Source organism: Macrotis lagotis, chromosome X (assembly GCF_037893015.1).
Source record: "Macrotis lagotis isolate mMagLag1 chromosome X, bilby.v1.9.chrom.fasta, whole genome shotgun sequence".
Lineage (NCBI taxonomy): Eukaryota > Metazoa > Chordata > Mammalia > Peramelemorphia > Peramelidae > Macrotis > Macrotis lagotis.
The window spans coordinates 667,811,030-667,834,099 of record NC_133666.1 but is presented as its reverse complement, the minus strand read 5'-3'; the positions used below and the strand labels follow the sequence as shown (position 1 = coordinate 667,834,099).

The window sequence follows — 23,070 nt, the reverse complement described above, 5'->3', positions numbered from 1 at the left end:
GAGCACTGATGTTGGAGTCAAAAATAACTGATTTTTAATCTTGTCTCAAGATAGTTGCTAGCTGGGTAACCCTTGGGAAGGCACTTAATCTCACTCAGCCTTATTTCCCTTATCTGTACCTTCTGGAATTATGAGGACCAAATGAATGAACCCATGCAAATTACTTTGCAAGCCTTTGTAAGCATGTAAGCCTATGTAAGGGTTAGTTGTTTTGTTACTATTAATTAAATGGTAATACCAACTTGATTCATTTTAGTTAATCTACAAATAAACATTCCTTTTAGGACTGGTATTAATTACCCTTGCTTTATTTCTGACTTTATCTTCTGTTGAAAGGTACAAGATCATATCCAGGACTTGGTTCAGCAATATTTTGAGGAACATTTGGAATTTGTCATGAGAGATCCTATACTCTTTGGAGATTTTAGGATGGCCTTGCATGAAGGCGAGCCTCGGATTTATGAAGATATCCAGGACTATGAAGCAGCAAAAGCTCTTTTCCAGGTAGGGCCCAGTCAGTCATCTTTCAGGTGACTTTTTTCTTAATGGCATCAACCTGACTGTTGGGTCCTGGCCCTTCCACTCCCTTATCATTGTTTTCCTTTCATGAACTAAATTCCAAGGAGAGGAACTTCAAGTGGAATTTTGTAATAATAGATACATGAAAAAGAGTTGACATAGAAAGTTTCTATCTGATTCCCTCTGCCCACTACATGGGGCATCGTTTCCAAAGTGAAGTGAAATGTGGCTTATTTCTCCTTCTGCACTGATCGTTCAACTCAACAAAACCCCATGCTGTAAAGTAGATATAAGAGTGGCCTTGAAGTCAGAAGGCCTGGGTTCAAATCTTTTAGTCCAATCTGAGAGTCTGAATGATTTATTTACCTTAGGCAACTGTCTTAATAGGTGGGGTCATGAATTTTTGTTTTTGTTTTTTATATTCTGATTTTTTTTTTTTTTTTGCAAGGCATTGGGGTTAAGTGGCTTGCCCAAGGCCACACAGCAAGATAATTATTAAGCGTCTGAGGCTGGATTTGAACTCAGGTACTCCTGACTCCAGGGTCAGTGCTCTATTCACTGCGCCACCTAGCCACCCCTTGATTTTGTTCTTTAGTAACTAAGGACAAGAACCAACCAACCAACCTATCTACATTCTGATAATGATATTGCAATATAATTGATTTATTTCATAATCTTATGTATTTTATATTATGCATTTAAAAACATTATTTTGATAACAGGGTTGTTAGATCTTTCCAGACTGCCAAAGGGTTCCATGAGGAATCCCTTCTTTAAGACTCTAGTTTGCAGAGCAGGTGCTGATCTGCAATGGCAGCAGTTTTCTTACTGGGAAATTTCCTAAAATGATGAAATTTCAGGTATGGAAAATCTTTTCTCCTTAACAATTTTAGGTTTAAGGTTCAGGAGAATGAAGTAATTTTGCACACTGATCATATTTTTGGCTAATTTCTTTGAGTTGTCTCTGTTAGCGTCATTAAGTAATTGTATCGGTCCGGTTAACACTTGTTTTCTTTTTCTAGGAGATTCTTGAAGAGTATAATGAAGCTAACACCAAGATGAACTTGGTTCTCTTTGATGATGCTCTGGAGCATCTGATTCGAGTCCATCGAATTATTAGAATGAATGGGGGCCATGCGCTACTGGTTGGAGTGGGGGGCTCTGGAAAGCAGTCCCTGGCGAGATTGGCTGCGTTCACTGCAGGCTGTGAGGTTTGTACTGTGCTGCTTGGTTAGCTCCAATTGCTTCCAGTGATGGAGCCATTGTGTAAACAAAGGCTTCCATGGATTGTGAAATTGAGTTTGTATTTATTTTAAAAATTTGGCAACTGATACTTAACAATATTTAGGTGACTATCTTAAGAGTTTGTCTTTTATTTGGAATGGAGAATATAGACCCCTTACTTTGATTCTTTGGAAAATTTAATAATATCAATACATCCTGCTCTTTTTTTAATCTTTTCTCAGCATATGAGATGTCTAAGTAGGCTCCTAGAGGGCAGGACCTCTTTTCATTTGTAGTTTTGTTCCCTCAGTGCTGCTTGTTGAATTTAATTCAATTAAATGAATTATGGTTTGCTCTGTCCAAAGAATCAAAGGAAAAATTGAACAGAAACCACATGTTTTACTTTTATGCACGTTTATATTTGGAAATAATTCATAGGAAATTAAGTCACACTGTTTTTTTTATATTATCAGGTGTTTGAAATTGTTTTGAGTCGAGGCTATTCTGAATCTAATTTCCGAGAAGATCTCAAGAGCCTCTATGTAAAACTTGGAATTGAGAACAAGTTGATGATCTTCTTATTCACAGATGCCCATGTGGCAGAGGAAGGGTTCTTGGAACTCATCAACAATATGTTAACATCAGGTAATGTAGAGAGATGGTGTCTCTTCCCCACTGGAATATAACCTTCATTTTTGTTTTTATTTGCTCAGCACCAGATACGGAGCCTAGCATATAGCAAGATTTTAGTAAATGCTTTCTAGCTGATGGGTGATTGATCTCAAATCCTGCTCCCTTTTAGGCAGCTTTTTGAGGGACACCTTGATACCCCATCTATCAGAGAAGAAGAGAGAGACAGAGAGAGAGACAGAGACAGAGACAGACAGAGAGAGACAGAGACAGAGAGAAAGAGACAGAGAGAGACAAGAGAGACAGAGACAGAGACACACAGAGAGACAGAGAAAGATAGAGACAGAGAGGAGGCAGTGAGTGAGGGAGGGAGCCAGACACACACACACACACACACACACACACACACACAGAGAGAGAGAGAGAGAGAGAGAGAGAGAGAGAGAGAGAGAGAGAGAGAGAGAGAGAGAGATTGACTTCACACTATAATCTTGGTCTTGGATTGTCAGAAACTGACTCCCTGAAGTTCTCCCTGTGGAAGCCCAAGTGGTTGCTTGGACTGGAACCAGGGGAGAATATTGTGCATTCTACCTATGCCACATAAGTAAGAATTAATATTAGTTGAAGAAGAAATTAATCTTGGTGATCTAGTCCATAAGCTTATCTTTGAAGTCCAAGAGGTAGGCAATTCTCATGTCTTTCTTCTATTCAAATCCCATTTACTTACTTGTATACATTTCTCTTGTCCCTTCAATTCTCCCTAGTGGAATGTAAACTCCTCAAGGCAGGGACTATTTTACTCTTGTCCTTTAATGTCTTTTACCATAGTAGCTACTTCGTAAATGCATGTTAGATTGAATTGATTTGAATACTCTGACAATGGATCTTTCCCTGTCAAGAGAAGGAGTTTGTGGAGAAATTATCTCAGATATGCACAATTTATTTCAGTCATTCTTTGTGATATTATTTCTATAAGAAGTCTTTTGGGATATGGGTCATGGAAAGGCCAAGATTGGATTCTGTTCTCTGAGGTAACAACAGTCTCTAGATAAAACCCCCCTGAGACAGGAAAGTCTCTGTAGAGTAAGATTTCACTGCTTCATCTTTTCAGGGCATATCTCAGTGGCATCTTAGTGCCTCAAAGATCCTGGGTCTAGACCTGGAGGCCATCTAGCACAAATCCTTCATTTTGAAGAAGAGAAATCTGAGTCCCAGGGAGCTGAAGTGAATTGACCATAGCCACAGAGACAGGAAGTATCCTAAGTTCTAGCAAATAGAAGATAGATTCTCTGATTTACTTAGGATCACAGTTCATAGATCTAGAACTGGAAAGGACCTTAGAAGTTATCCAGTCCAAACCCTTTGTATTAGAAATAAGTATATTGGGGTGGCTGGGTTGTGCAGTGGATAGAGCGCTGGCCCTGGAGTCAGGAGTACCTGAGTTCAGATCAGGCCTCAAACACTTAAAGATTACCTAGCTGTGTGGCCTTGGGCAAGCCACTTAAACCCATTTGCCTTGCAAAAAAGCTAAAAAAAAAAAGAAATAAGTATACTGAAGCCCATAGGAGTTCAATGAACTGCCCTCACATGGTCTTCCAAATAGAAAGCAATAGAGATGGGATTTGAAACCAGGGCCTCTGACCTCAGAGCCTGTTCTCTTTTCAAAGTTTAAAATTTTTAGATTGGAGGTAGAGGGAGAAGAAATCTGGAGCTATAATAGCATTTTTGTAAAGAGTTCTGTTCTTCCCAACAATGCAGACATTCCCTCCACGAATGATTAATTTATTGTCATGGATAGTTGCCTAGAAGGTACCAACACCACTTGCCCATGGTCATACAGCCCTCAACCTGGATCTTTATGACTACAAGGTTAGCCCTTCATTCACTGCCTATTTTACACATGACTGTGATTAAAAAACCACAAGTCAGCTACCTTGTGTCCAAGCCTCATCTGCTACTCTCCCTCCAAGCCTGGTTATCCACCGTCACTTGCCAACTCCAACCTCCACACCTTTACCTGAACTGTTCCCTCCACTTTGAAGTGCTATTCTTCCTACTCTCCATCTTAGAATGCAACCTACCTGAGAGTAATGATTGCTTCATTCTCTGTGTTTGTCTCCTCAGTACTTACTATAGGGCCCACAATAGTAGACATTTAATAAATATTTACTGATTCCTCTGATAAAAATTCTACCTATCTTTGGAGATCTGGCTCAAATCTTCCCCTTTTCAAAAGGTCTTTCCTTTAAATTTTTAATTGATGCTCTAAGATCCTCTAAGTAAACCATCATGCCATCTGCAAAAAGTTACTCTGTGGGGGAATGGCACAGTGGATAGAGCACTAGCCCTGGAATCAGGAGGATCTGAATTCAAATGAGTCCTTATACACTTGATACTAGCTCTGTGACCTTGGGTAAGTCACAACCCCACTGCTTTGCAAAAAAACAAAAAAAGGTTATTTTTTTACTTATCCCTTGATTTTCTTTTTCTTATCTTATTGTGATAGTTAACAGTCTGCTTTACTCTAATTTTTATTGTAATTCTTCTAGTTACTTCATTATACATAATGCTTGATCTTGGTTTTTGATAGATGCTATATACTATATTAAGGAATAGCTCATTTACTTTTTAATTTTTTTCAACATAAAGAGGTATTGTGTTTTGTCAAAAACTTTTTTTTGCATTTATATCAGGTGATTTTTATTGCTAGTATTATTAGTATTATTAATGTTGTCATATTTTGAATATTTCAACATAGTCTGTTATATTTATAATAATATAAGGACCAACCTTACATTCTGGGCATAAATCCAACATGATCATAGTATATAATCTTTTACTGTTCATTATAGCCTTTTTGCTAACATTCAATGTTTTGCAATGATGTATGTGTGTTATTTGTCTATAATTTTCTTTCTCTACTTTAGCTCTTCCTGATTTAGGTATCAAGCACATAATTATTTCAAAATAGAGTTTGGTTAGGATCTCTTCTTTTCCTATTTTCTCAAATAATTTATATAATATTGGAATGAATTATTTTTTAGAATTTTGATAGAATTTGCTTGCAAATTCACATGTTGAGATTTTTCTTTAGGAATTATTTTATTTCTTATTAAATTTCTCTTTCTGAGACTGAATTATTTAAATTCACTATTTCTGGTTCTGCTAGTCTGCATATATATAATATTAATATGCATATATATATATAAATAATATATATAATTTTTTTGCAAGGTAATGGGGTTAGTGACCTGCCCAGGGACACACAGCTAAGTTAGTATTAAGTGTCTGAGGTTGGATTTGAACTCAGGTCCTCCTGACTCCTGGGTTGGTGCTCTATCCACTATGCCACCTAGCTGCTCCTATTTTATATTTTTCTAAATATCAATTCATATTAATTTTTAATAGATTTGTTGCTATATCCCCTACAAGTTTACCTTCTAACTACTCAGTGATTAATCTTTTATGTACTTTATATATTTTTATTTTTATTTATTTTTCTGTGTTTCAGTCTGTATTCAGATACCATCAACTATTTCTTTGGAGTGGATAGAATTCTTTATCATAAGTCCATCAGAGAAATTGTTTCAATATTTTTTCCCCACAGTTGCTATTGCTAGCTGTATTTCCCTGCATCCTATTCCCCCCTCCATTTATTCTATTCATTCTCTCCTTACACCCTGTCCTTTCTCAAAAGTTTGATGTATCTGACTACCCTCCTCCACGATCTTCCCTCTCTTCTATCATCTATATCCCCCTCCCCTCGCCCTTTCCCCTTTCTCCCATCCCTTTCCTTTCCTATTTTCCTCTAGGGTAAAATAGATTTCTATATCCAATTGAGTGTGCTTGTTGTTATTTCCTCTCTGAACCACTTCTGATGACAGTAAAGGTTCACTTACTCTCCCTCACCTTTCTCTACTTCCACTCTACAAAAACTTTTTCTTGCCTCTTTAATTTGAAATAACTCACCCCATTCTACCTCTCCTTTCCCTTTCTTTCAGTACATTCCTTTCTCGCTCATTAACATCATTCAAAAAATATATTATATTCAACTCCCTCCTTTTTGCCTTGTCTACATATACACTCCTTCTAACTGCCCTAATAAATGAGAAAGTTCATGAGTTATCAATATCAACTTCCCATGCAGGAATACAAGCAGTTCATCATCATTAAATCCCTCATTTGTCCTTCCTGTCCATCCTCTCTGTGCTTCACCTGAGATCAAGCTTTCTGTTCATCTCTGGTGGTTTCATCAGGAAAGTTTGAAAGTCCATCTTTTCCCTTGAAAGAGGATGCTCAGTAGTCATTTCTTGGTTGTAATACAAGCTCTTTTGCCTTCCAGAATATCACATTCCAAGCCGTATGAGCCCTTAATGTAGAAGGTGCTAAATCCTGTGTAATCCTGACTGTAGCATCACAATATCTGAATTATTTCTTTCTGGCTGCTTGTAATATTTTCTCCTTGACTTGAGAGTTCTGGAATTTGGCTATAATATTTCTGGCAGTTTTCATTTTGGGATTCTTTCAGAAAGTGATCAGTGGATTCCTTCAATTTCTATTTTACCCTCTGCTTCTAGGCTATCAGGGCAGGTTTTTATGGATTATTTCTTGAAAAATGAAGTCTAGGTTCTTTTCCTGGTTATGAATTTCAGTTAGCCCAATAATTTTTAAATTGTCTCTCTTGGATCTGTTTTTACAGGTCAGTTGTTTTTCCAATGAGCTATTTCTCATTTTCTTCTAGTTTTTCATTTTCTTGGTTTTGCTTTATTGTTTTTTGATTTATCACAAAGTCATCAGCTTCCCTTAGCTCCATTCTTCACTGAAGAAATTATTTTCTTCAGAGAGCTTTTATATCCCCTTTCCCATTTGGCCAATTCTTCCTTTTAAGACATTTTCTCCTCATTGACCTTTTGGACTGCTTTTTCCATTTGACCCAAACTGGTTTTTAAGATGCTATTTTCTTCAGTAATTTTTTTGTAATTCCTTCACCAAGCTGATGACTTGGTTTTCATGATTTTTCCCACATCACTCTCATTTCTCATCCCAATTTTTCCTCTATCTCCCTTACTTGTTTTTCATAATATTTTATTTTTTGAGCCCTTCCATAACCTGAGTCTAATTCATATTTTTCTTGGAGGCTTTGACTTTGTCATATTCTGAGTGTATATTTTAGTCCTCCATGAGACCAAAATAATTATCTGTGATCTAGTTTTTTCTTCTGTTGTTTGCTCATTTTACCAGTCTATGACCTGATTTTAACTCTTTGTTAAGGTGGGGCTCTGCTTCCAGGATGCTTTTGAGGGTTTTTGCAGCTATTTTCAGGAATACCCCACAATCAATTCCTTCAAGGTCTTATGAGTGGCTCTGACAAGCACTCCCTTCAGCCCTGGAACTGTGAGGACGATCTTTGCTTAGCTATGGTAGTATGGGACCTCAGACTGTGACCCAGATATGAGTATGGGTAAAGCAACAGAGTCCTCTTTCAGGGATAACAAAGAGACCTCTGCAGTCTCCCCTGAATGCCTTACCATTTGTGGACTGAGAGCACTGGAAGCAGCTGCCAGGTGGCTCCCTTGGTCTGCTCCTGGTTCCTGGATCCGGGTCTGTGCTGAGACCTGTACTAGATTGGATTCTGCTCTCATTCTGGTGAGGCAGAGTTTTCCCGCTGACCTTGTCCTTAGTGGTCCCTGGGCTGAGTCTGGAAACAGCCCTTGCTGCCATAGACCTAGGCACCCCCAAGGACCCAGTGGCCCTGTGGGCTGTTCCCAGATGACTAGAGCTGGTTCACTCTAGAACCACCTGGACTGTGCCAGGCCATTTCTAATTCATATGTAACATACCCTTCCATCAGATCTTTCAAGTAGTCTTGGGTTGGAAAATTGTTTCATTCAATCTTTTTTGTGGGTTCTGCCTCCCAAATAAGAGTCATTATTTAAAGGTATTTGGAGTGGTCTGGGGGAGAGCTTGAGGAAGTTCTTATCTTTATTCTGCCATTATGGCTCTGGCCCCCTGAAATGTATATATTTTAAAGGACCAAAATATATTTTAAACAATGTTGGATTGCAAAACTCTAAGCTACAGACTTTTCTAAAAAATATGTGTGTTTCATTATTTTCTAGGAATTGTACCAGCACTTTTTGCAGATGATGAAAAAGACACTATACTAACTCAGATTGGAAAAGAAGCTGCTAAAAGTGGTGCAGGATTGGCTAAAGAAAGTGTCTGGCAATATTTTGTCAATAAGAGTGCAAATAACCTTCACATTGTCCTTGGCATGTCCCCAGTTGGTGATACACTGAGAACACGATGTAGAAATTTTCCAGGTACAATTTGTTTGGTTAAACCAATTAAGGTTTTTTTTGTTGCCAAGATGTAAGCTTTGGAGTCTAAGAACAGTTCCCACTTTCTTGATTGGATGCCAGGTTACTATTTGCAAAGAAAATCAGAAAAATTCAGGAAATCATTCATATATCTAAACCTTAAACACCAACTTTCCATTGGATAATAAGACTGTCCTAGAATTCTATCTTTTCTACAGGCTGAAATTTGGTTTTATTCATCCTTATTTGCTGCTGCTCTGACTTGTGGGAATGTTATTATTCCCTTGTAAGCAAGTTCCTGTTCAAAGCAAAAATTTAGTTAATGGATCCAAAATATGCTGTTATTTCTGCATAAATAGATTAAGTAATTGAATGAATGAAAAAAGCATTAATTGAGCATTGATTCATACAACTAGAATGACTATTCAGTTATTGGCATCAAGGAGCTCACATTCTAATTAGATGTTGTTCAGTCATTTAGTCATGTCTGACTCTTCATAACCTAGTGAACCATACTGTCCTTGAGGTTTTCTTGGCATACATACTGGTATGCTTTGCCATTTTCTTCTCCAGTGGATTAAAGTAAGCAGAGGTTAAGTGATTTACCCAGCTAGTAAAGAGTCTGAGTTAAGGTACCTGGCTGCCTTCTACACAAACTAATTGGGGGGGGGGGGTCTCTATTTAACTGTCTGTCTGTCTCTCTCTCTGTCAACTCTGTCTATCTGTCTATCTATCTATCTATCTATCTATCTATCTATCTATCTATCTGTCATCTATCTGTCTGTCTGTCTATCCATCCATCCATCTACACATATATACACATACAAACATATATACCTGTGTAGTCACACACATATTTGTAGACATCTATGGGGCAGATGTAAGGTTGGTGTTAAAGGGAGAGAAGGCTGACATTTGATAAAACTATATCAATTTTTGATATCAAGTTGTATGACATCAAAGACTTGGCTGATGAAAACATTCTTTTCTGAGTCTTCAGTAGTTGCGGCTGCTGCTTCCTTGCATGAAAGCTGGTTGGAAGTCAGGAAACTGACTGGAACAGGGTCAGTGGCCAGCTCTTCTCTTCCTGGGGCTCTTGGCCTCCAATTCCATCAGGGTCTGAGGGGGAGATAATGACAGTAATTTGACTGACCTGCTCATGCTGCTTCCTCTCTTTGAGGTTCTAACAGTGTCAGTGGAAACAATAAGTTCTTTGAATGATGGAATTTTCCTCTGTTTTTTTTCAACTGTTATTAACTCACTGGTCAATAAAGATGGGGGAGATATCAATATTATTGAAGCATAATGATCTTTACAATACTAATTTTTTATTTTAGGTCTGGTAAATAATACAGGAATTGACTGGTACTTGCCATGGCCACCTCAAGCCTTATATGCTGTTGCTGAGTCATTTTTAGGTAAGTGTTATATTGAAATTACAGTTTTAGCATACCACAAAATTTGTTTTTTATTCTTTCTAACTTTGAATTCCTAGTCAGTGATTTTTTTTTTTATATAATGAGGAATTAAGATTTATTTAGGGCAATTGGTGACTTAGTGTGGATAGAGTACTGGGCCTAGAGTCAGGAAGACTCAACTTAATCTTACTTCAGACACTTAATGTGTGACTGAGCAAGTCACTTCATCCTGTTTGCCTCAGTTTCTTCAACTATAAAATGAACTGGAGAAGGAAATGGGAAGCCACTCCAGTATCTTTACCAAGAAAACCCCAAATGGGGTCCTGAAGAGTTGGACATGACTGAAAATGATTGACGACAAGAAAGATTTATTTAATGATGATAATAAAGTCTAACTTTATTTCAGTTTATTTTTGGAAATTCATCCTATTTGTTAAATCGTTTATTAATAAAAACATGCAGAAATTTGATGGGGAGTTTATACTTCAAAATGTAAACCTGTTATTTGCAACTGTGGAACAGCAGCATAGTCTTTAGGCATCAAAAATATGTCTGAAGGGGCGGCTAGGTGGCATAGTGGATAAAGCACCGGCCTTGGAGTCAGGAGTACCTGGGTTCAAATCCGGTCTCAGACACTTAATAATTACCTAGCTGTGTGACCTTGGGCAAGCCACTTAACCCTGTTTGCCTTGCAAAAACCTAAAAAACAAAACAAAAAACAAAAACAAAAACAAGAATATGTCTGACCTTAAAGGTCAATGAAGAGATACGTGGGAAGTGTGAGGGAGCCACCACGATACAGTAATTTAGAAGTGTAAGAGATTCACACTCCACATCTGGTAATCCCGGATTGGAAAAGGAGATAAACAGAATAAGGGCTACCTGAGTCCTGCACATGAACCAGACCCTCTAGAGAGGGCTCATGAGAAGTTGTGACAAAAGATGGTTGACATATGAGGAGACATGGTTGAGCAACTATTTGTATCACTGAAGGAGAATGGCCAGTTCAATGACTACCTAAATCTACTGAGATTGATTATACAAACTGAAAATGGCAAGTTTATGTTTTCAAGTACATTTATTCATATAAGTTTGTGTTTTTCTCTGTATATTTTTATTGGTGGGTTGAATCAAAAATAGGTAGCTTTCCCCAAGAAGAAAAGGAAGAAGAAAGAAAGAAAGATTTTTTAATTTTTAATTTTTTTAATTTCAAATCCTATTAGTGGGACAGTTAGGTGGATAGAGCACCAGCCCTGGAGTCAGGAGGATCTGAATTCAAGTCTAGTCTCAGAATCTTAATAATAACCTAGCTGTGTGACCTTGGGCAAGTCACTTAACCTTATCACCTTGCAAAAAGCAAAAAGAAAAAAAATAAAGCCTATTAGATTTGTAAGACACTAGGAAAATGTATTTGTGTGTGTATTTTATTTTGTTTGTTAATTTTTATAAGGCATTGAGGTTAAGTGACTTGTCCAAGGTCACACAGCTAAGTGTCTGAAGTCAAATTTGAATTCAGGTTCTCCTGACTACAAGGCCAGTGCTCTATCCATTGTGCCACCTAGTTGACTCCAAATGTGTATGTATGTATGTATGTATGTATGTATATATGTATGTTTGTATCTATATCTATATTTTTGGTTTTTGCAAGGCAGTGGGATTAAGTGACTTACCCAAGGTCACATAGCTAGGTAATTAATGTGTCTAAAGTCAGATTTGAACTCAGGTCTTCATGACTCCTGGGCCAGTGCTACCTTGCTGCCCCAAAAATGTATATATTTTTAAAAAATAATTTATCACTCTCTTTTTTATTCCATGTGAGAGGAGACCTGCTATATCTTCTTAGGCATCCTATCCCATTGTTGAGAGGACCCTCATTGTTAGAAAGTTTCTCTTTAGATCTAAGCTTTACACTGAAGGAAGATGTAGAACCATCTTTATGTCAGGAAATCATCTGGGGTTCATTCAAGCTTTATTTATTTAATTAGTGAGTAACATTTTATGTCTCCAGTGCCTCTGTACATAAAATTTGGATTATACTTATTGGTATTCAGACTATCATGTCAAGGAAATTTTTACCTCTGGGAAGACAGATTTCACTACAGGGAAATAAAATTATTACCTTCTGCACTGTAGAGATGTTCACTTATTTTTTAACCATGTCTGACTCTTTGTGACCCTATTTGGGATTTTCTTGGCAAGGTTACCGGAGTGGTTTACCATTTCCTTCTCCAGATCATTTTACCAATGGGAAAAGGAAACTGAGGCAACAGGGAGAAGTGACATGCCCTGGGTCACCCAGCTAGTTAGTGTCTATAGCCAGAGTTGAACTTAGGACTTCTTGACTCCAGATCTGTGCCACCAACTTCTCTCATGGTAGCCTAGTTTTATCAGAAAGAGAAGACTGTCCCTAGTTTCTTACAGGAGATTCTGCTCACATTTCTGCTCTCTTATTTTAGCGGAGAATATGATGATCTCATCCGATTACATAGAGGATGTGGTCGAACACATTGTGATGGTCCATGAGTCCGTTGGCGATTTCAGCAAAAAATTCCTCCAAAAACTGAGGCGAAGCAATTATGTTACTCCCAAGAACTTCCTTGATTTCATCAGTACCTATTCCAAGTTATTAGATGAAAAAACTCAATTCAACATAGGTAAGATTTATATATGGAAAGAGCTTCCTTTTATCTGCTGATAAATGTACTTGATGTTTTTTCTTTGTCTTGGCAACATGATCATTTTACCCCTTGCCCATGATTGAACTCTCCCTGGTGATGAACAAAAACAGTAACTCATCAACTTGTTAAAAAAAGTTACTGAGGGATGGCTAGTTGGCGCAGTCGATAGAGCACCAGCCCTGGAGTCAGGAGGACCTGAGTTCAAATCCAGCCTCAGACACTTAATAATCACCTAGCTGTGTGTCCTTGGGCAAGTCACTTAACCCTATTGTCTTGCAAAAACACGAAAAAAAGTTACTGAAAGTTTTGTTCTATCTTAAGTAGAGGTTCTTTTAGAAATGGTAGAACTTTCCAGAGCAGGCAGACGTCACCAAAGATCTGTTTTCAAGAGCATTTATCATCTCCTGCTATAATAGAAAAATATTGACAGGCTTTTATTTTTATTTTTGTTTCCTGGATAAAGCTGTTGGGGTAGCTTGCTGTTTATATTATACTGTAGAAATTATGGTGTTAAAAGTATTGCCACGGGGCCGCTAGGTGGCATAGTGAAAGAGCACCAGCCCTGGAGTCAGGAGGACCTGAGTTCAAACCTGACCTCAGACGCTTAATAATTGCCTAGCTGTGTGACCTTGGGCAAGTCACTTAACCCCATTGCCTTAAATAAAAATAAAATTTTTTTAAAGAAGTATTGCCATCCACAGACAGAAATTTTCTTTCTAAATGATTCATGTTGACCCTTGACTCTTTTAATCTGGACTCAGAACAATAAGGTTGTCCAATAGCATCAGGGCCCCAGGATGCTGATGTGAGCCAGTCGGACATATTTCACATTTTCACAAGGCCTAGAATCATCAGCTGATGGACAACAATTCCCCTGATGTGATTAGAAAAATCAGAGTGAGGACATTTAAATAAAGTCCTGTTGAACTTTGTTTTAAATTTTCCTCTTGGTGAACCTTTGAATTGTGTTCCTCTCAGCACAGTGTAAACGTCTGGAAGGAGGACTGGATAAATTGAAAGAAGCCACCATTCAACTAGATGAGCTGAATGTGAAGCTCGCAGAACAGAAGATTGTCCTCGCAGAGAAGTCAGCTGCCTGTGAGGCTTTGCTGGAGGAGATCGCAACAAATACGACCATAGGTAAATAATAGGCTAAGCTGTCTTAGGAAGGCAGGCAGGCAGGCAGGCAGAGCAAGTAGGGCAGTCAACTGGGTGCCATTATGCAGGGGTACCTTGGGTGAGACCCCTGCTCTCTATCTGAGTGAAAGAATGAATATGTGGGCACTGTTATCAAATCAGATCATTCATCTAGGGCAAAATGACCAGAGACGCCATTTGGTCCAAAGCCCAAAGGGGTCCAGAAACTTGCTCAACAGTTTTCATAGCTTAGTAAAAAGTGGGATGTGTTTTTCTTTTCAAACCCAGTGGGCTGTCTACTGGGCCATGGTTGAACAAGTCAATATTAAAGGAGATGCTATCAACTATTGAACTAGCCATGGCTCAATTTCCTGTCTTTGCCTATTTCAGAAAAACTTTTCATCTTTTGATTCTGAGATTACTTGTTCCTTCTTCCTTGTTTGGGCATTTTCTCTGTTTTCTTCATTACTTCTTCACTCTACTCTTGTCTTCTTTGCAGAGAATCATAGGTTGACCAATTGTCAACTCTAGGTTTGCACCAGTATGCCACTGAACCTGAGATTTCTGTCTTTAGCCCATATCTCTTACTAGACTTTTTAAAATCTACTTTGCTTAATGTAACAGTGACTGTACCCCATGCTTTTCCTGCCCTCAGTTTCTTCTATCTCCTATTTATTTTATACATTCTTTCTGAAATCATTGTTCTTGGGATGTTACTATCTTAGAGAGGCTCCACATTAACTTCAGATTCTACTGTCCACTTGGGAAGGGCTGCTCCCCTCCTCTGACTCCTGCTCATTCCATGATCTTACCAAACTGATATCTGGTTCTTTCTCCAAGAGTTTCTCCCCTCTAGCCACACAGATCTGTCCATCGGCTTTGGCACATCAGCGGCTAGACTTTTCTTTTTGTCTTTGCATGTACCTTTCAGGACCCTTCCTGTTATAATTGAGTCAATCCAACAAAACACTGGGGTCCATCCTCCAATCTGTTGTCAAACTGATTTTCCCATTGAAGCTATGAGATTCTGTACAGGACTATTCAAAATGAACAGGTCCCAGTGAAGATTTCTGATAAGAGGTTATCTGCTGGAGAAGGAAATGCAAACCACTCTAGTAGCTTTGTCAAGAAAATTCCATGACGGGCAGCTAGGTGGTACAATGGATAGAGCACCAGCCCTGGAGTCAGGAGGACCTGAGTTCAAATCCAGACTCAAGATACTTAATAATTGCCTAGCTGTGAGACCTTGGGCAAGTCATTCAAACTCCATTACCTTAAATAAATAAAAAGAAAATTCCATGAAGAGTTTTAAAATGATAAAAGATATAACATCAGAAGCTAGCATCTCAGGTCAGAAGATGTCAAACACATGAGTGGGGAAGAGTGAAGGACAAGTAAAAGTAACTCCAGAAAAAATGAAGCTTCTGGACCAAGACTAAAAGGAAGCTCAGCTTGGATGCATCTGGTGACAAAAGTAAAGTTTGATGCTTCCAAGATTAATAGTGCACAGAAACTCGGAATATATGAACCAAGGTAAACTGGCTGTGGTCAAACCAGGGGATGGAAAGATAAACATCGACATCTTGGGTGTCAGTGAACTTAAATGGATGGAAATAGGTGAATTTAATTCAGAAGATCACTCCATGCACTACAGCAGGCAAGAATTCCTTAGAAGAAAGGGAGTAGGTCTCTTACTCAATAAAACAGTCAAATGGGCATTAGGAGGTATTGCTTACAGTAAGGTTAGTGGAGATGATGGGTTTCCAGTTGAGCTAGGGTATTCTCAAAAATGGCAGAATACTAGCTGTTTGAATCCAAGGCAAACCATTCAACATCATAGTAATACAAATCTATGCTCTAACCACTGATGCCAGAGACCAAAGTTGATTAGTCCTATGAAGACCTTCAATATCTCCTGGAAATAACACCAAAAAAAAAGATATCAGATTCAATATGAAATCAAAACATCATTGGAATAATAGGCTTGGAATACAAAATGAAACAGGACAGAGACTACTAGAGTTTTGTCAAGATAATTTGCTGATCATAACATACAATCTTTTCAGAAACCCAAAAGGCAACTCTACACCTGGACATCATCAGATGGTCAATATCAAAATCAAATTGATTATATATACTTTGTGGCCAAAGGGGCAGAAGCTCTAAACAGTCATTTAAAATAAGACTTGATTGGACTTTGGCTCAGATCATGAGCTTCTTATTGCAAAATTCAGAAATTAGGGAAATCATCACGTATGAACTAAATAACATTCCTTCCAAATATGAGTTAGAGGGTAATGTGAAGAAGCCAGGATGACTAGATTTGGAAGCTAGAGCCTAAAGAACTATGGGCAGACTTAAACTGAAGAAACCAGGGAAAACCATCATGTATGACCCAAATAACTCCTTCCATTCCTTACAAATTCCTTACAAATTTGAGATGGAGGTGATATGAAGACTCAAGATCAATAGATTTGACTGATGGGGCATCTGAGGAACTATGGGCAAAGGTTCACAGCATTGTATAGGAGACAGCAGTAAAAAAAATTCCAAAGAAAAAGGAGGCAAGAAAGTAAAATGACTGTCTGATGAGGTTTTACAAATAGCTGAGGAAAGAAGGAAAGGGAAAGGAGAAGGGGAAAGATCCAACTGTGAGCAGAATTCCAGAGAGTGGCAAGAGAAGATGAAAAGGTTTTCTTAAATGAGCAATGTAAAGAAATAGAAGAAAATAAGAGAGAAGAGAGATCTATCTTCAAGAATATTAGAGATAAGAAATGTTTCATGCAAAATAGGCATGATAAAAGATAAAAGGGTAGGGATTTAATAGATACTGAGGAGATTAAGAAGAAGTGACAAGAATATATTAGAAGAATTATACAAGAAAGATCTTAACATCATCTGATAACTATGATGGCAAGATTATTGATACAGAGCCAGACAGACTGGAGAATAAAGTCAAAGGGGGTCTTAGGAGGTATTGCTTACAATAAGGTTAGTGGAGATGATGGGATTCCAGCTGAGCCAGCTAAAAGTTGCTGCAGTTCAGGTGCTGCACTCAATATACCAGCAAATTTGGAAAATGCAACAGTGACTAATGGGTTGGAAAAGATCAATTTTACATCCCAATCCTAAAGAAGGGCAATGCCAAGCAATGCTCAAATTGCTGAACAATTGCACTTTCATAGGCCAGTAAGGTCATGCTTAAGATTCTGCAAGCTATTGCTGTTGACCCATTTTAAAAATTAATATTTTATTTGTTTTTCAATTATATACAATAGAAGGGAGATATAATGATATAAAATTCAAAACCTACCTATCATTTTTGTAAGGTTTTGAATTTTATATCATTTCCCCCACCTTCCCTTCCTTCTCCCAACTCCTCTACAGAAGGCAGTCTGATCATCTTTACATTGTTTCCATGCTATCCATTGATTGAAACTGAATGTGAGAGAAAATCATATTCTTGAGGAGAAAATAAAATATTAGAAGCAGCAAAATCATGTAGTACATAAGACACTTTTTAAAAAAAAATGAAGATAATAGACCTTGGTCTTTGTTTAAACTCCACAGTTCTTTCTCTGGATACAGATGGTATTCTCCATTTCAGGTGCTCTAAAATTTGTTGACCCATTTTTAGACATGTCCATGTCTTTGTGATTCCATTTGAGGCTTTCTTGGCAAAGATAACTAAAATGACTTGTCATTTCCTTCTCCAGCTCATTTTATAGACAAGGAAACTGAGGTAAACAGCATCAAGTGACTTGCCCAGGGTCACACAGTTAATAAGTATCTGGGGCCAGATTTAAATACAATTCTTCCTGACTCCAAGCCCAGAACTTCATCCCCTCTGCCACCTAGTACCATTCTTACAATAGGCTTCAGCAATATGTGATCAGAGAATCACCAGAACAGGCTGGTTTTCAAAGAGGCAGAGGAACTAGGGACCAAATTGCCAACATTTGCTGGATAACAGAAAAAAGCAAAGGAGTTTCAGAAAAGCATCTACTTCTGCTTCAATGACTACTTGGATTGTGTGGATCTCAATAAAATGTGACCAGTCCAGGTTGTCTTACTTATCTCCTGAGGAGACAGGATTATACACTTTAAGAAGCAATGATAACTGAACATGGATCAACTGATGGGTTTCAGTTTGGAAAGGGACTACTAGTCTGTATATCATCATCTTATTTATTTAATTTATTGACAGAGTTCAGTATGAGAAATACCAGGTTGGATGACTCAAAAGCCTGAATTAGGAGAAATACCAGAATCTCAGATATGCAAATGGTACATGAAGAGGAACCTTTTTATGAGGGTGAAAGATGAGAGTATAAAAATTGTCTTGAAGCTTAACATAAAAAAGTTAAGATCTTGGCAACTGGTCCCACCACTTTTCGGTAAATTGAGGAAGGATAAATGGAACAGTGTCAGATTTTATATTCTTGGACTCAAAGATCCTTGCAGATGGCGGCTGCAGTCATGAAATTAAAAGGAACTTGCTCCTTAGAAGGACAACTATGGCAAATCTGGAGAGTCGAATTCAAAGTAGAGGCATCACCGTACTGACAAGGGTTTGTGTAATCAAAATTAGTTTTTTTCCCAGTTGCAAGGGCTGTGAGAGTTGGATAAGGAAAGCTGAGTGTCACAAAACCGATACTTTTGAATTGTGGTGCTGGAGAAGATTTTTGGGAGTCCCTTGGATGGCAAGGAGATGAAATCAGTCAATAGTTAAAGAAATTGTTTCAAACCATTCACTTGGAAGATTAAATACAGAAACTGAAGCTTAAGTCCTTTGGTCACATAATGAGGAGATGGGACTCAGTGGAAAAGACTCTGATGTTGGGAAAGATTGAAGGCAAAAGGAGAAGGGGAGAGCAGCAGATGAGATGAATGGTTAGTGTCATGGAAACATGAGCTTGGACAGGCTTCAAGAGATGGTGAAGGATAGTGTGGTCCACGGGGCCACAAGGAGTTGGACATGACTGAACAACAACAAAAATCGCAGGCCCCACTCTGCCACCCCACTATTCAATAAATTCCAGCAGTTCCCTATTACCTCCAATTCACCCCCCGGCCACCTTCCCAGTTTTCTTAAGCCTTATTCATCCCCATATTTTCTATGATCTCGTGACCTTGGCCCCCTTGCTGTCCCTTTTGTAAGATAACTCCCAACTCCCAAGCATTTTCACCAGCTGTACTCCAAGTCTGGAATTCTCTCGTTATTCATCCCACCTCTTGACTTCCCTGCCTTCCTTCAAACCCCAGCTAAAATACCACCTTCTTCCTTTCCTGATCCTTATTTCCAGTGCCTTCCCTCTTTCTGTCTGTAGCTTGTTTTTAACAAATATTTATGAAGCTAGGGACTGTGCCTGAGAGAATTCGTGATACCAAGGAAGGCAAAAGATAGTCCCTACCCTTAAGGAGTCCCAGTTTGCTGGGGGGAATCCACACATTAAAAGAAGCAGAAAAGATGGGTAGGGGAGGAGAGAGAAGAAATCCCAGGCCTACAACTGGCTGGAAAACGATGAGATGGCTACTGTGGGCTTCTTGCTTAAGTTGAGGATCCTGGAGGTCTCTAATGTCCACCCTCCAAGCTCTCCAATCTTGGAGGTCTCTGTGATGGAAACCATGATGAAGTCTGAGTGATCATCCAGGTGGACACATTGTAGGGGCCTCAGCAATGCTTCTTGACCTACTCTTCTTCTGAGATGCTTTTGAGTGTCATCCCTTCTTTCCAGCCCCCACAGACAACACCACCTAGGTCCTGGTCACTTTGCCTCATAACTTGAACTCTTTATGCTCATCTCTGGCTTCTGGATTCCAGACTAATCTTGCTGAATCTTTACTTTATGCCCATCTACCTCCACCCCCCACCATGTGAACCCCTCAATGTTAATGATAGCAGTAACCATGACAGGTCTTCCTCCTGGAACCCAAGTCCCTCCCTGGACTCTCTGGAGCTGACCTCTTTCCTTCATCCTTTGTTTGTTCTTTTTTACTGTTGTTCAACCTTCACCAGACTGTCTCCTGAACATGTCATGGACATTTCCTCCTTCCTGCCTTTATTTGTGAGGGCATGTGGTATCATGGAAAAGGGTTCTGTTGTTGAGAGACCTGACCTTTTACTAGCTATGCCATGATGGGCAAATCACCTTTCTGAGCCTCAGTTTCCTTATCCTAAAATGGTGATAATTACACCTATACAACCTACCTCATGGGGTAGCAGGATCTCAGGGCTGGAGGGTCCTCAGAGGCTGTCTGCTTCAGCCTCTCTCTGGAAAATTATCCTTTTGTAGCTTGCCTGATGAATTGTAACATCCTTCCTCTGAACCTGCTTCTGAAAAGTTCTCATTGTTAGGAAGTTTTTTGTTGGGTTTTTTTTTTTGACATAGAGTCAGAATATGTCTTTTTACCACTTTTACCCATTGTTTCTGATTCTGTCCTCCGGGGAAGAGTCTCATCCACCTTCCACTTGATCTCCCTTCACACCCTTGGATCGTTCTGTTCTCCAGGTTCAGCATCTCCAGTTCCTTCAGATGTTCCCCAAATGGCATGAATAGGAGGCCCTTTCTTCTCCTGGTGGCCTCCTCTGGCTACTCGGAGCAAGCTGAGAAATGATGAATGGCTCTTCTGGCAGATGTCTTTCCAATTAAATTCCCCTCAATGTTAGATCACAACATTGGGCCAAGCATATGTTCTTTTTCTTCTCTCTCCTCTTTCTGCCCCAAGGGTGTACTGTTCATCTACCCAAAAGACAAAAAAAGACTTTGTTTCTTCCTTTGATCTCTACTCAAATGTTCTTAGTCAGGCATCTCCCTTATGGACATAAGATCATAGATTTACCTTAAAGGCCATGAGTACTCCCCTCTTATTCTACAGATGAAGAGACTGAGGCTCAGAGAATTTAAGTGCCTGGCCCAGGATCCCATAGCTAGGAGGTGTGTGAGATGGGATCGAATATAGGTCTTTCCAACTCCAAATCCAGTACCACATGCCTGATAATAATGATAAAGCTAAATCTGAAAGGAAAGCAGAAGCTGGGAAGATGGGAATAAGAAAAGGAGGCCAGTAGAGCAAGGAGCAAGTAGAAGAGACAGTTTCCCTGGGGTAGCCTCTGTATGGAAGGAGCTGCTGACAAGTGTCCAAATGGGAGAGACTCAGTGGAGAAGGGATGTGGACCAGAAGGAGGGAAGGAGGGGATCCCAAAGAGGATGCCCTAGAAGGACATTTCTTCTTTTGTTAGCCAAGTAAAGCCAAGTTGCGTTTGCATCATTTGAGACATTTCACTTTTCCACCTCATCCTGCAGCGGAAGAGAAGAAGAAACTTGCTGAAGAGAAGGCCATAGAGATAGAGGAACAGAATAAGATCATTGCTGTGGAAAAAGCAGAGGCTGAGACGGCCCTGGAGGAAGCCATGCCTATCTTAGAAGCAGCCAAACTGGAGCTGCAGAAGCTGGACAAGTCTGATGTCACAGAGATCAGGTGACTGCTTTGTCTGTAGTAACTAACCCTGCCGACTGTAACGACCTGGGGCATGTCCCTCAGACTCTGAACACTCCAGGGGACTCCCTGAAGACCCCCAAATTACAGAGAAGGGGCTAGTCTGGCAGGAGAGGGGGAACCCCAACTTCCTCAGTGGCACTCCATGGGCCAACTTCTCTATGACATCCGCCAACTGCTCATGCCCTTCTCCTAAAACCATCTTGTTCCCCTTTTGTATATGGCTATAAATATACATAAGCTGCCTCCCCTTGATGAAAAGGAAATGAGCATCCCTTAAATATCATCTATGGACCAGGCCCTGTTACAATATCTAATTGGAAGCTCACAACAATCCTGTAAACCAGGTGCTGTCATTATTCTCTTTTTACAGTCATGGGTTGTGACGTCCCCAGAGTCACCCAACTAGTAAGGCTCTGAGGCTAGATTTGAATTCAGATTTCCTTGACTCTGGGGTGTCTCCTGAGTCACCTAGTTTCCAGAAAACCTGTTCAATTCATGCAGCTGTAGAACAAATGCCAGACTTCCTGAAGAAGAGGGGGATGGATCCTTGGAGGAAGAAGCAGTTGTGTATCTTCTCAGGGATAATGAATTAGAGCTACAGGTGATATTGGGTGACCTCTGGTTTCCCTGACTCTAGGCCTATACCTCAATGTGATACCTGTAACCCCTTGAAGGCAAGGACTTCTGCCACCGTGTCCTAAACATCCAACAAAATAACTGGCACATTGGTATCATTATTTTGTTTTTTGTTTTTTTTAGGTTTTTGCAAGGCAAATGGGGTTAAGTGGCTTGCCCAAGGCCACACGGCTAGGTAATTATTAAGTATCTGAGGTCGGATTTGAACCCAGGTACTCCTGACTCCAAGGCCGGTGCTCTAGCCACTGTGCCACCTAGCCGCCCCCACATTGGTATCATTATTAAGTTGCTCGTCATGTTCCAAGGGATGGGGCTCACGCTCTCCTTAGGGGAGACAACAACTATCAGTGGCTGCACTGCACACTTTGATAAAGGCTGACAGAATCCTACTGTTAGAAAAAGAATACTAAACACACACTAGTGGGTAGAATGGGATTCAGACCTCCTTTCCTTCCCCTCTATGATAAGCCAGACACTTGAAAGATTAAACTAGTAGCTGCTCTGTCCATCATTCTCAGGTGCAGCTACCTGATGAAGTGTGTGGCTAGCTATTTAAAAATGAATGGGTCAAAGATGCCAAACCAGGCAGTTCTCCTTGGCAGGAAGAAAGGTGGGTCTTCCTACATTGTCTACAGATCACTTGTTAGTCACTCTGCTTTATTTTTGGTGGGGTTTTTTTGCAAGGTAGTGGGGTTAAGTGGCTTGCCCAAGGCCACACAGCTAGGTCATTATTAAGTGTCTGAGGCCCATTTAAACTCAGGTCCTCCTGACTCCAGGGCTGGTGCTCTATCCACTGTGCCACTTAAATGCCCCCTTTAGTTTCTCTGGAAGTTGCATCTCACACCATTAATAAAATTCAAACTAAGACTATTGCCCTGATGTCTGAGGACATTCCTTCTACTTTTACTCATTTGCTGACTCCTTTCGCCTTTCTGATTCATGCTCCAGGAGTCTTTTCAAGGCGTTCTCATTTATATGACTTTGCATCTTTAATCATAGCAATTC

General features: G+C 39.5%; 1 protein-coding gene across 1 annotated transcript in view; it reads left to right on the top strand.

The window, feature by feature from the left end:
* Positions 1-23,070, top strand: part of DNAH10 (dynein axonemal heavy chain 10) — a 154,816-nt gene that overhangs the window by 102,211 nt on the left and 29,535 nt on the right. The window contains exons 48-55 of the mRNA XM_074202238.1: positions 337-504; positions 1,542-1,730; positions 2,217-2,388; positions 8,493-8,696; positions 10,031-10,111; positions 12,568-12,765; positions 13,768-13,929; positions 21,234-21,408. Coding sequence (XP_074058339.1) covers positions 337-504; positions 1,542-1,730; positions 2,217-2,388; positions 8,493-8,696; positions 10,031-10,111; positions 12,568-12,765; positions 13,768-13,929; positions 21,234-21,408 — 1,349 coding nt within the window. The remainder of the gene's footprint in view (positions 1-336; positions 505-1,541; positions 1,731-2,216; positions 2,389-8,492; positions 8,697-10,030; positions 10,112-12,567; positions 12,766-13,767; positions 13,930-21,233; positions 21,409-23,070) is intronic.